The sequence below is a fragment of the Montipora capricornis genome, chromosome 3, assembly GCF_036669925.1.
Source record: "Montipora capricornis isolate CH-2021 chromosome 3, ASM3666992v2, whole genome shotgun sequence".
Lineage (NCBI taxonomy): Eukaryota > Metazoa > Cnidaria > Anthozoa > Scleractinia > Acroporidae > Montipora > Montipora capricornis.
Window position 1 is genome coordinate 59,273,805 of NC_090885.1, and position 13,675 is coordinate 59,287,479.

General features: G+C 42.2%; 1 protein-coding gene across 1 annotated transcript in view; it reads right to left on the minus strand.

Annotated features, from left to right (window-relative positions):
- Nucleotides 1-863: 863 nt before the first annotated feature.
- Nucleotides 864-13,675, minus strand: part of LOC138041525 (uncharacterized) — a 19,531-nt gene continuing 6,719 nt past the window's right edge. The window contains exons 4-7 of the mRNA XM_068887267.1: nt 8,684-9,158; nt 7,668-8,027; nt 7,247-7,597; nt 864-2,065 (exon numbers count right to left, since the gene is read on the minus strand). Coding sequence (XP_068743368.1) covers nt 1,844-2,065; nt 7,247-7,597; nt 7,668-8,027; nt 8,684-9,158 — 1,408 coding nt within the window. The 3' untranslated portion in view covers nt 864-1,843. The remainder of the gene's footprint in view (nt 2,066-7,246; nt 7,598-7,667; nt 8,028-8,683; nt 9,159-13,675) is intronic.

Genomic DNA, 13,675 nt, shown 5'->3' on the forward strand with positions numbered 1-13,675 from the left:
TATTAGGGAATAAAACGAAAGAAAGCGTCACGCTTTTTGCTACTCGAGGACTATTACTAATAGTCCTCTAGTAGCGTAGCCAATTAAAATGCAGGATTTGCATCAGCCCACTAGTTGGATGATACTAATCTGGAATTAGGTTTTTTTGTCCGTTAACAAAAACAAACGTGCAGTTGTTTCCAGCAAAGAGATACCCTCGATAGGGTTAATCTGGGCATCTCTGTTCAATTAATGCTTATAAGTTTAGTAAATAACAACTTGCAGGACGACTGACTTTTTTTTTTGGAATCAGAAGTACGATGTGAGGGGCGTTATAGTGATAAGATGGTAAAGATGTATCCATGATACGAATGCCTTTGTTTTATTGACGTTCGTCTCAAAGAAATGTCTCTATCTGGCTTTTACACTTACCGAAGCGCTTAATACTTCACGGACAAACTGGGTTGTCGAACTTCAGTAACAGAAGTCCGAGAACAGAGCGCCTCACGACCACACAAATCAAAACAAATCATATTTATTCAGAATACGGTAAAAGGACAAGGAAAAGACCCAGGTATACGTTGTATTGCAAGCAGATATAAAATTATACTTTTCTATACAAGTATGCAGCCTCTAGGGACGATCCCACTCTATCAAGACGTACGTATACAAAACAAAATTACTTCATATCAACCCTCAGTGAGGAGTCCACACCTAGAAAGGGATCATGTAGCAAGGTAAATGGAGATGCTATGGTGGCTTGGTGTCCAAAGTAGAAATAATGACTTTAAAATTAAAACCAATTAGAAGTTGCTGCGATATCAAATAATAGGTATTTTACGAGAGCCTCCACACTTCTCTCGAAAAGAGATGCGCATGCACCATTTTTTTTTCCAAACCTGGGTAGAGTTTATTTTGCATTTATCATTTGCATATATCAAAGTTAACATTTTAATCAAGGACTACAACATTGCACAGAGTACATTGAGAACACCTAACCTAATTATGCAGATCTTTTAAACGGCTAAAGCCGAGAGACCTCAACGAAGCTCTTAAGTTGCCATTTCCAGGAAATCCAGTAATCAATGAAAAGCAAGCTCAATTTGATCAACGACTCCAACTGCATGTCCCCTCACGTAAACGTCAACATATACGTATTTAAAAAAATCGAGTGAACATTAAGGCCCGTTTAAACAGTATTAACATTTGCTTCAACATGCATTCAACACTTTGTTAAACCAAATGCTCGGTGCGTTTGAAAAAGTCGTCCAACATTACTGAAGCATAAAAAATGTAGAAAGTTTGTTGAAAGTGTGTTGAATCAAGTTTAAATAGGTTTAAACCTTCATTCAACATCGATTCAACTTTTCCTTTGTTCTCGAAAATGTTGAAATGGTGTTGAAGCTGTTTGAATACTCTGTTCAACAATTGTGGAACACACGCATGCTCACATCAGGCCGCAAAAGTCAATATGGCGTAGTTTATCTGGACGAGAGAGACTGGTTTTTAATTCTTAGTTCCTCGCAATCAAATTTCGCGAAAGTGTTGGTTCTTTTGTTAGCGCAACCGTTTGGAACGGTATGAACGGCCACCGCACAACGTTGTTTTTGCGTCCAACATTTGCCCAACATTCGTTCAACTTTTGTTGAACACAATCCAACAATGTTGCGTGCATTTGGCTGGGCCTTAAGCTCTGTGCAAGTTTTTTTTTATTTCAAAAACTCTGGCAATCTAGTCGTTTAGTTCAACAATCCACTTACAACTCCTAGGATTCATCGTGGCCACTTAAAGATGAAAATCAGTAACACTATTAGATTTGTTACCATGGGTGTAGCCAGGTTTTGGTTTTGCTTAACTCCTCGCTTTAACCTGAAATAATTTCATGATTAGCATGTTTAAAATTTGGGTTTCCAGGAATGCCCTCGCAGGCCTTGATTGCAATAGCCATGGCTGTGAGGGTAGGGTTGCAGGCAGTTCCAGTGGGGATGACCCCACAGGTTCCAAGGAAGAGGTTGTCATAGCCCCATACTTTGGAATGGATGTCCACTACACTGTCTTCCTCACTCGTTCCCATGCGACAGGTGCCCTGAGAAAGAAAACAGAGAGAGCCCCTTTCTTAATCAAACCTTTATTGACATAATTTGACCCAAGAGTATCTTTGGTTAAACGAGTGAGGTGTTTTCCGCCCACTAGAGTTATGGTATAGGATGGTAGTCAAGAGAGGATGAGGTAAGAGAACGGTTCGCCATGCCCCATGCGAGCAGAGCCCTAGTAAGTCGGGAATAGGAAGGGACTCTGCCTCCCGCTTCGACTTTCTTTGTCGAGTGTGCGTTAAAAATTAAAATGTATTCGGGTATCAGTAACGCGTGACTAGTAACCGCAAAAACCACGAAAGAAAAACAAAGAGTCGGGATATTTCCGAAAAACTCTGGCAAACACACGAAAACCAAGGAATAATTTCCTTGGAAACTCGAGTGTTTAAACTCATGTGTACTGTCTTCGCGGGAGGCTCCCCCCTTCCAGAGCCTCCCGCTCCCGTTCTGCTGGACAAGAGTGACAGTTTGTCACGCGTTTGAAAAGCAAGGTGAAATCGTGCGGGTACTCGGCAGTCCATGATTCGGTGAGAGAACAGTTCGTGTTTAGTATACGAGATCTAACGGTGAAGGAACGGCTGTTGAGAGAAGATAAACTTACACTGAAAAAAGCGATTTCTATGGCAAGAGCTTCTGAGCTTTCGAAACAGCAGATTAAGATGATAAGCACGAGAGCGCAAAACAGTGAAAATCCGTCTGTGAATGAAATTCGATCTGGTGACAAACAAAAGCAAAGTCCTTCGCGTCGGCCGGGATCAAGTTCGGGATCGCAGAAGAAGAAATGTATATTTTGTGGTTCTTCTCACCCGTGGGGATCTTGTCCTGCCTTTGGCAAAATATGCAGCTACTGCCAGAAGAAAGACCATTTCGCGAATGTCTGCCGAAAAAGAATGCGAGATTTTGGCGGGAAAATTGTACATGCCGTGGTAGAGTCGGATGGTAGTGATAACGATGTTGATTTCATAACATTTTCTTTAGAGTCGAGCGGCGAGTGCCCTACCCAAGGTGATTGGCACGCCTCATTAAAGATTGCTGGCACTGAAGTGAATTTTAAACTGGACTCAGGGGCTTATTGCAATGTTATTTCCCAGTCCTTGTTTGATCGACTCCCGGTTTCACAGAAACAGGCCCGCCAGTGCAAAGCCAATTTGAAAGTGTATTATGGACATCGCATCACACTAAGAGGCAAAGTTAGCCTATCTTGTGAGTACAAAGGAAAATTCACAGTGTTGGAATTCATCCTCGTTGAGCAAGAGTTACCGTCAATACTCGGGTTGAAGTCCTGCCTTGAATTAGGCTTGATAAAGAGAATCTACAGCCTTGAAAAAGAGCTCCCAGAAATCGAGTACGCAGACGTCTTCGAAAGTTCAGGAAAAATCAAAGGTGTCCAACACTGACAAGATTCAAATCGATCCCAATGCTACACCCGTCGTCCACCCTCCACGCAGGGTTCAGATAGCTCTTCGCGAGCCACTTAAGGAGGAACTTCAGCGAATGGAGAATCTGGGCATTATTAAAAAACGTATGGAGCCCTCTGCCTGGGTCCACAGTCTCGTTGTGGCAAAGAAAAAGAAAAACAAGATTAGAGTATACCTGGATCCCAGTAATCTCAATCGTGTTGTCATGCGTGAACATTTTCCCATGCAGACCGTGGAAGATGTTATTCACAGAATGCCCCATGCCAAAGTTTTCAGCGTCCTTGATGCTAATCCTGGTTTCTGGCAGGCCAAACTAACTAAGGACAGTAGCAAGCTAGCTACCTTCAATACGCCCTTCGGTAGATACAGTTATACGCGTTTGCCATTCGGTATTGCTACAGCCCCAGAGGTGTTTCAAAATATTATGTCCCATTTGTTTCAGGACATAAAAGGCGTTGAAGTTATTGTCGATGATTTAGTCGTCTGGGGAGAGCATGTTGAGCAGCATGACGCAAGGCTTGACAAGTGTTGGACAGCTGTAAGGAGTGCAACCTTAAGCTCAACAAGAAAATTGCCGTTTTCGTGTATCCGAAGATCGTCATGTGGGCCATGTGTTGAGTTCTGATGGTATCAAACCAGACCTGCAGATAGCTGAAGCAACCTACCTGTCGAAGTTCATTCCAAACATGTCTCAGAAAAGCGCCCCTTTGCGCGAGCTGCTCCAGAAAGATGCTGAATGGTCTTGGGCCAAAGCTGAAGATGATGCATTTACAGGCCTTAAGACAGCCATCTCATCTGCCCCAGTCCTTAAGTTATTTGACTCCAAGGAACCAGTGACTCTGTCTGTGGATGCAAGTTCCAAAGGTTTAGGTGCCGTTATTCTCCCTAACGACCTTCCTGCGGCTTACGCCTCAAAAGCCATAACTCTGATCGAGCAAAATTACGCGCAAATCGAAAAAGAGATGCTTGCAATTGTCTTTGGTTGCAAACGTTTCCACGATTATTTGTATGCGCACCTAAAAGTAACTGTTGAAACGGACCACAAACCCTAAGAAATAATCCCGAAGAAACCCATACACCAAGCACCTCTCCGTCTGCAAAAGATGATACTGAGAATGAAGCCCTATGCACTTAATGTGAGATACGTACCAGGGAGTCACCTTGTTCTAGCTGATGCGCTCTCCAGAGCTTACTTACCTATTGAGGCTGCAGATCAACCTGATGAGTTTGAAATCAATCTTCTGAGCTATGGACACGTGTCTGAGACCATGCTCCAGAAATTGACACCAGAGACCGGAAAGGATCCAGAACTTCAGCAGTTGCACAAAGTTGTCATGAGTGGCTGGCCATGGACCAAAGATGAAACACCAGTGGAAGCTAGGCTTTACTGGAACTACAGGGATGAGATCAGCTGCTATGAGCTGGTGTTCAGTCGCAGCGGACATTTTCTATTTTAAAGGGAGAGATTACCCACTTGTGGTTGACTATTTCTCCAAACATCCGGAAGTGGCTCGCCTCTCTAACAAAACTAGCGAAGCAGTGACAATGGCAATGAAAGATATGTTCGCCCGCCATGGCATCCCAGAGAGGGTAATTGCAGACATGCCATTTAATAGCCTGAAATTTAAAAGCTTTGCCAGTGACTGGGAGATTGAAGTGGTGACCTCAAGTCCGCACTGCCCAAAGTCAAATGGGTTGGTGGAAAGAAATGTGCAGACGATGAAACGGTTGCTAAAGAAAGCTTAGGAGTCCAAGCAGGATGCATTCCTTGCTTTGCTGGAGTTTCGCAATTCTCCCATCAGTGGCATGGAGGTATCTCCAGCTGAATTACTTATGGGCAGAAAGCTGCGAACAAGATTGCCAACTTTTAAGAGCCTCCAAGAGCCCAAGATTAGGCCTATGTCTCAGGTCCTTAAGAAGCTGTTGTTACGTCATCAACGCCAGAAAGCATACTATGACCTTGGAACCCGGCCACGTCCCCCACTACGTGAAGGAGAATCAGTGAGGATGCAACCGCGAATGGACCGCGAATGGACACCTGCCGTAGTCGTCAAGCAACACAAGGCCCCTTGTTCATACATAGTAGCTACTCCGGATGGAGCAGATTCGTCGAAATCGTGTACATCTGCAGACAACCAAGGAGGAACCACCTCCAGCCATGGGCCCAACATGGGAACTAACCAACGATGAGCCCAGCCCTCCCATTCTGCCACCAGTTGATATTGGGGTTGAAACGAACGGTGTAGAATCACAACCCGACACTTCACAAGCTGACCAACCCGTCAGAAGAAGCCAAAGGATTCGAAGGCCACCTCAGCGTCTTATTGAAACTGTATAGACATTGTCAAGTCGGTATTAGTTTTAGGACCATCGAATCAGACTTAGAGGATACTTTGGAACCTTCTTTAATTTCAGTTTGTTATATGTGTCGTGATAAGGGAGATGTCACCTTAGAACCTTGCGTGACTTAGCACGCATGCTCACTTGAACTTTGTACCGGCTCAGCACTACATTCGGAATTTATCTTGACACTTTGATTTTGCTTGTAAGCTGTCACTTAAGGACCTTTCATTTAAGCTCACAATGTTATTATGTTTGACTACGGCTCAGCGTGGGCAAACCATACATTCTTCGGATGTGAACTACATTCAAGCATTTGACGACAAGAACAGAATAACTGTCATGCAGAAGCTAAAATCATCTAAACCTGGAGCGCATTTGGAACCAATCGTGCTGCACGCTTTTAAGGAGGACAAGAAACTTGTGTGTTTGAACACCTTAAAAGCCCACATTCGTCCAAAAATCATTGCGTACCGTGACTGAATTTCGTGTAACATGAAATTACCCGAATGGCTGACATGTTGCTTCCCGCGTGATTCGCCTGAGTGCTTTCAGCCAATCAGAACATACATTTGGACAAGCCGTAGTTTGCTAGTGACATTGACTGATTGACAGGATATCATTATAAAATTAAACGAGACTTATCTGTAAGTTGAAGTTTGATTAGGATTCTATCCTGTCATCAGTCTGGAACGAAGGATTTGAGTCACATGCCCGTATCCCACCCTCCCTGTTCCTTCGTTCCTTTTATTTTCTTCCTGTGCCACTCTCGTTGAATACTGACCGTTTCTGCGCATGCGCATCTCACGTGACTCCCTCGTTCCAGACAGATGACAGGATAGAATCCTAATCAAACTTCACCTTACAGGTAAGTCTCGTTTAATTTTATAATTTTAAGCGAAGAAATCCTCGAGAGAGGCCGCGAAAGGAGAAGAAGAGAAAATTCCAATGAAAATCAACGTAAAGCTGAGATAAATAGAGCGAGACACAAAACTTTTATTTACAACGGTTAGCTTTCAGGTAATATTTTCCTTCTTAATATATGTCTCACTGCCTCACATATTTTGTAAAACTAGCTAAAACAACGAAGAAGGCCTGAAAACGTTTGCAATTCCGTGTTGACAGAGATTCTGACATATTTCAACGATCACATTTATAGGCTTTTTGTGTGAAATGGATGTCCAGTTGTGAGCTGCTTGGTTTGACTTTGAAATTGCAGTCGAGTAAGCGAATTTACTACGCTTTAGGTTGACTTTTTGATTTGTAAAGATTTTTGCTGTTGTTCTGAACTGAGGAGAGAGGGAGTAAAGTTCGTCAGTCAAACGGAAAATGCTGTGCCTTGTTTGTTTACTTAGACACAGGAGATCCGCTTTTAGGCTTGGCTAGTCTATCAGAAAGTGAAGTGAAGTGACTTACGGTGATATGCAAAGCTGATCCTGGTTTCTGAAAGTTTGGTGCAGATCCTGGCAGGAAGCCTCCGAGGTTTTTAGCAGCCACAAGCATGTCCTCCATCATCAAATGAGCAGTGGCACCTTCCTCCTTGCTCAACTTCACCTTGAAGGTGGGTTGAGGCAGCCCAAACGTGTCCTTGTTGTCATCTTTGGTGCTAAACTCGACGCAGTTCTCAAAGCGCGGTTCCATTCTTCCATACCATCTCAATTCGACAACGAGACGTGAATCTATGTTCGGAGGCACTTTCCCATAGGGAAAAGCATCGCGATGCACTTGGCAGTGCCAGGGACGGCCTTCAGAGACTGGAATCCAACACTGAAAGAGAGCACAGACTTAAGGCACCTTACATGCTTTAACAGAAATGAATGGCTGAAAAGTGCCATACCTGGGGTAGTGGGTCCGTGGGTGGAATGGGTACGGGATCATCAGGGTGAGTTTCTCGATATTCTTCCACCATTTTTCTCCATTTCGGATGTTCCATAATGCTGTCCACGACGCTCTGGAGCAGTATCACCTGACAGTAAGCCATTGGTTGATAACAGAGGTAATGACCCAAGGCAGTTGGCTTAATCCCAGAGTTGAATAGGATTTGTCCTGTGAGGACAGCCCCAGCTGCTATAACATATGTATCGGCACTAATGTAATGGCTCTTCTTGCTGAGAAGGTCCCTAACCTCTGCGTGGGCAATTTTTTGGGTTCCATGATCACTGTCGGTGTAGATCAGTTTTACGCACTGCCACATTTCCTGAAAGTTGAAACGCACACTGAGTATGCTGTCACCGTCTTGCATTGGTGCTTATGCACTGGCTCCAACCATTTTCTCTGGTGCCTCAGCACAGTATTTTTCGAGGGCACGCCCTAGTTCAATTTCTGGACTTTTCCAGCATGCAGGCCATCTTTGGGAAGACCCATTTCTTTTGTTTTTATTTCCTGACTATACACCCCACTTTTCAATCTGATGAAATTGTAAATCCCTAAATGCGCTAGGAAATCTCTGAGACACTGTTTTATTTGCCTTCTCCAAAGAATCTCCAGACCCGGGTAATCTAAGCTGAAAGTATGGTCAATTAAACTATCCCCTTAGTTGCCTTGAACCGATTGTTCACTCCTTATTTACGGCAAAATAAGGGGCACTGGAATAAAATTTATTGCTTATAGTTAATTCGAAGGTTTGATGATCATGAGGAAATGACACAATTAACTCTTCCTGGGTTGTGTTTAAAACAAACCAGCTAGAGTTAGAAGTTACTTGCCCCAAGAAATAAGCAAACAAGATAGCGCAAAAAAGACGTATACAGCAAGATTCCTGCACACGCAGGACGCTGATTAAACTCTATCCGTAATTCAAAACGTGCTCCCTTCTGCATTTATTTGTTAATAACACGTAAACTAGTCTGCTACCTTTAACTCAAATCGGTTTCCTTCCTTAAGTGCCTTTAGCATGTCCTCACCAAGCACAGTGTCCGCACCACTCCATGTAATAAACTCTGGAGCGTCCTTACGTCTTACTCCAGCCAGCGGAAGGTACTGTGGTATAGCTTCCTTCTTTTTGAGAAGTGGATAGGTGGAGCGTAGATTATCCCTCACAAGGGTATTACGGATGAAGTGAGTGACGCCGCAAGGCGCTCCACCTCCGGGCTGATCAATTTTAGTATCGTCGAACATGTTCTGATTGGTTTTCAGAATAGTTTCAGCCTCTTTGTACATTTCGTCCCATTCTTGATCGGTGAAAAGCGGACTTCGTTCAATTGTCGGGTTTTCCCGTGGAGTACATGCTGTCCAATGAGTGGCCATTCCCCCTACAGCATATGTTGCCGAAGCAGCTGGAAGATTGTTATAAGGATTTTGTTCTGGATTCTCATTGTTAGCAACAAATCTGGAAAGGCAAAAATAATGCCAAAACTTTTTAATTGGGGCTCAGCAAGGCTACGTTATTTTTCTACAGTCAGCAACAATTCACGCAGATCACTTAACAAGTATATCAAGTCAGCTGCAATGTCAATTGCGTGAGCCTTCTTCTCAACAGAAAGCAACTTTTGTCCAGAAAATGCACACGATTAGATGCACGCCCAATTTTGACATCCTACACAAACTTGCGCTCGTAATGGCTTTTAGCTGCGCGCGCGAGTAACCTACACACGCCATAACTAAGAAGCACGCATCAGCTGAATGAATCAAATTTCTATCAAATGTAGCGCGCGCAACACACCGGAAGTTAAAATACGGTGTAAAATCGCGCGAACCGGAAATAAAACCTGCGGAAAAAATTTGCCTTTATCTCGAAAATTTGCTTGGCGACCTATGTTGATTTTTTGCATGCACGTATCATTCACGATGGCACTTCAAATAAAAAAGTTTCGGGGAAAGTTATTTAGTACAATTATTATTTTCTGTAAACTATAAAACGCCCCTTTTTCGATTTATCTTAAATTCTACGAAATAACTCATACTCTCTAAGACGTTAAAGAATTCAGGAGATTTCCAACAAAGAAATAAAAAGTGAAATTTAGAGGCCTTTTTGTGGACCTGGCATGCTGCCATGGTAACCGATATGACGTCATAAGTGCCTTAAAGTATGACCTAACAATAGAGTTGCAAAGATATTTATAGTTTGCCTACACTATGAAATATTTTTCTTTGGTATCTTTCATTGTTTCACAAACACTATAGCAACGAAAAACCCTTTCGAGCCTCCTTAAGTCTGCATTTACGAAGGAGTGATTTTGGAAAACATTTAACTTTAAAAAACTTCGACAAAACATCTAAACATTCTTAAAAAGACTGCAAACTGCCTTTTGTTAAAAACTATAAACTATAAATGCTAAAAGAAAAATAGTTTATAAGGAACCAGCACAGGGAAAGAAAAGAACAATGAAAATTAAACAAAAAAGTTTGGCACGTATGGAGTCCGTTGGGATATTCAAATTAGGCTTGAGACTCTTAATGAGGAGCATTTCGTAGACTAAGCACTCAAATTTGCCCTGGCACTTTCTTAAGACCAATTTTAAAATTTAAAAGGTCTCCCGGGATTGTCTCCGGAGATTTTGAATCCGGAAGTTTAAGTGGGAACTTTGAATCCGAAAACTTTGAATCAGGAGAGTCTTGTCGTGTAAACGATTTTCTCTCGAATCGTCTCTCGATTCCGGATATTTTTCCGCCTGCAATCTTTTGAGTTTGTGGTAAAACCAGTTCTAACTAACATTGCTGGCGGTCCCCGGTTACCTAATCTTGTTGCAGGTTCAGGCGATAAATTTTATTATGTGTACCGCAATATTTCTGAGGAAACGCAAATTATTATCGCAAGGAAGTTAACAACTTCTACGTCTGTCGTCCAGCTCAAATTGCCTCAGTGGCATCTGGATCGACTCTAGCCTTCTTTTTTTTGACGGCATTTTTGCTTTGTCGAACGACGAAACGACACTGAGCTTGGTAACCATTCCATCAGGAATGTTCCCGGAGTTGTCGTTGTGTGTGAACGGTCAGGAATCCGAATATCCTTCAGTGTAAACGCCTACGAATCCGAATACTCTAAAATTGATGAATCCGGAAATTCCTCTTGTGTAAGCCTATTCTTAGAAATATCTTTTGGACAACATGATTATGAGCATAAATGATTAACAAACTGTTGCCTTCACAGTTTCATTGGCAATAACAACAGACAAACAACATACAAATGGCTTTTTGAAAAATTTTTTGGCCGTAAACATTGAACAAAAGATGAACAGTTTTTACCACAATTATCTTGAAAGTTTGCGATTTTTTCAGTGAGAGCAAGAATTGTTGTGACGGAAAGTACTTCCAATGCTCATCTGTTAAAATCGTGTTTAGTTTGGCTAGGAGTTGTGGCTCTTCGCGACAATTTTCGAAATGTTAATTCTCTTATATAGACCCTTCAACGGTTTTTGACCGCCATCTTGGCTGGGCGGCAAACACGGCTAACTAAATTGACAGTAAATGTATGGGATTTTTGCCGACTTTGAACCGCTGTAGCGCCGCTAAAAAGAGACAGATTTCCAACTTTTGCCACTACTTTAAATAGTTTTATTGACATCAACCATTCAACAGAAAATAAGGCCACAAAGGAAGGTACGACGTCCGAAAATACGAATCGTAAATCTTATGTTGCTTCTAATTTCGCGGATATTTGCCCTGATAATTTTTACAACGGTTTATATTTAACAAATAAAGAAGCCTTGACTGTGCTCTGTTCTGTTGTAAAGCACGCAGGAAACGGCTAGAGCACGAAAGAAGTGTAGGGGGAAACACGAGCCGATAGGCGAGTGTTTCTCCCTACTTCTTGAGTGCTCTAGCCGCTTCCTAAGTGCTTTACAACAGAACAGAGCACAGTCAAGGCTTCTTTATTTGTTTTATGATAAAAAACAAGTAATTTTCTTCAAAAATTCTACTTTATTTTCAAAGCGCGCGCTGCTTGTGGCGAACTGAGATGTCGTCAGCACAGTGCTTTATACTCTGATAAAGCACGCTACTTTGGACCAATCAGCGCGCTTGTAAGAATGTTTAAGATTATTTGATTGGTTAATGAAACAAAGGCTTGTCAAAACATCAATCAACTGGAAAATCACACAAAATTAGAATTTATGGCAAAACAAGTGCCTCAATGTTCGGTTCAGTCCGTAAAAAACAGCAAAAAAGAGGATCTAAATGATTAAGTTCAGTGAAAACCGGCCGAATTGTTGCCCATGAAAACCTGCACGTTTCCGACATGACAACTGGAAAACAAACTCTTCATTGCTTGCGGCTGGAATCTGAAAACCTGTTGGGAATTTTGTAAATGAAGAACTCCAGCGTGAGGACTTTCTGAGCTTGAAAGAACTGCTGGACCGGGCGACGGTTGAGGTCTTCCATCCAAAGCACTTGACAGAATATCTGAGCAAGCCTTTAACTGACAGCTTCAATAATACCCAAGGTAAAATTCGGAAATTCATCTGCCATTTCTGCGAATGATGGCGTGGGCTTTCGTTTGTTCCGTGCTTTGTACTCTCATAAAGCACGCTGTTTAAACCAATGAGAGCGCGCGTTATATAGAAACTTTATTATAATAAATCGTACAAATTCGTTTATAGTCGATGTGGCCTGAATCTTTTCTTTATATAACATTAAAATTATCTCAGTATAAACTTCTTTTAAAAGACACTTTCACTGTGGAAATCCGTCTATTTTTAGCGGCGCTACAGCGATTCAAAGTCGGCCAAAATCTCATACATTTACTGTAAATTTAGCCGTGCTTACCCCCCAGGCAAATGTAAACGTAGGTAGACACAAAGCTACTTCCAGATTGATTCTGCAAAGGCACTAGAATCGTTGATAACAGGCTTATAATAAAATTTTGAAAACATTGAATCTGATCGGCAACCCGCTACTGCCATAATTTCATCTGTTGACACTATGTGGCTTAAAAAGATTTGTATCAACACCAGCAGCTTTCAGTGTTTCCCTGATCCAGCGTGCTATTGACTCTCGTGATGCTGGGCCATAAGGTTTGGAGTAACATATAGCAACTGCTGTGATGGTCTGATTTTAGCTGTTCTAAAGATGTCAGTTCTCTTTCTACAAGACAAAAGCGCATAGCTTAGGCTCATGTGGATATTTCGTAAGAACTATACTGAGGTGCTAAGTGTCTATTTTGTCCTTCATGAATAGAAGTCTGCTTAAGTAGCTCTAGCGCTGAGAATGAGTAACTCCATCTAGTGACAAAACTTGTAAAGTTTGTGTCCTCTTGGCTTTTAGAAGAGCCAAAAGTACAGTAAGTTCCAATGTTAGTTGCTTCAATGACAAAAGGGAATTGTCAGGTAGGGATTCCAAGTTTGCACATATCGTGGTAGAGCTGGCTTACTGTTATATATTAAATAATCCAGTCATGAATCTAGAGACCAATGGGTGCTCTCCCAACCTAAGCCCATCCAACTTGATTAAACATGATAATGCACTCTTTAAAGTCCCATACTATTTAATTTCCAACAAGGGCTATGAGACGGGACCTCCGGTTTACAGTCTTTATCCGAGAAGACTTGAAAGTCTAACCATGTGCAGATGTTATTACACTTTGGTTAGACTTTCAAGTCTTCTTTTCAAGCACTTTCTCCTCAGTTATTTTAAGACCCTGACTGTTGGTCCGGCCGGAGTCGAACTCACGACCTCCCGCATGACAGCCCGATGCTCAACCAACTCGGAGCCACCGGTGCCGTACGGGAAGGGCCACAGGAGATAAATATTTGTCGTTCTCTGTATGAACTTTAATCTCTCTTTACCATCTTTTATCCTTTCTTTTATGTAAAAAGAAATCCAGGTGGTAATGACCGAGAATAATCCGTAATCCTTAAATTTCGTGACCAATAATCCGTATCCCTTCTCTAAAAAACCCTAATGATGCAT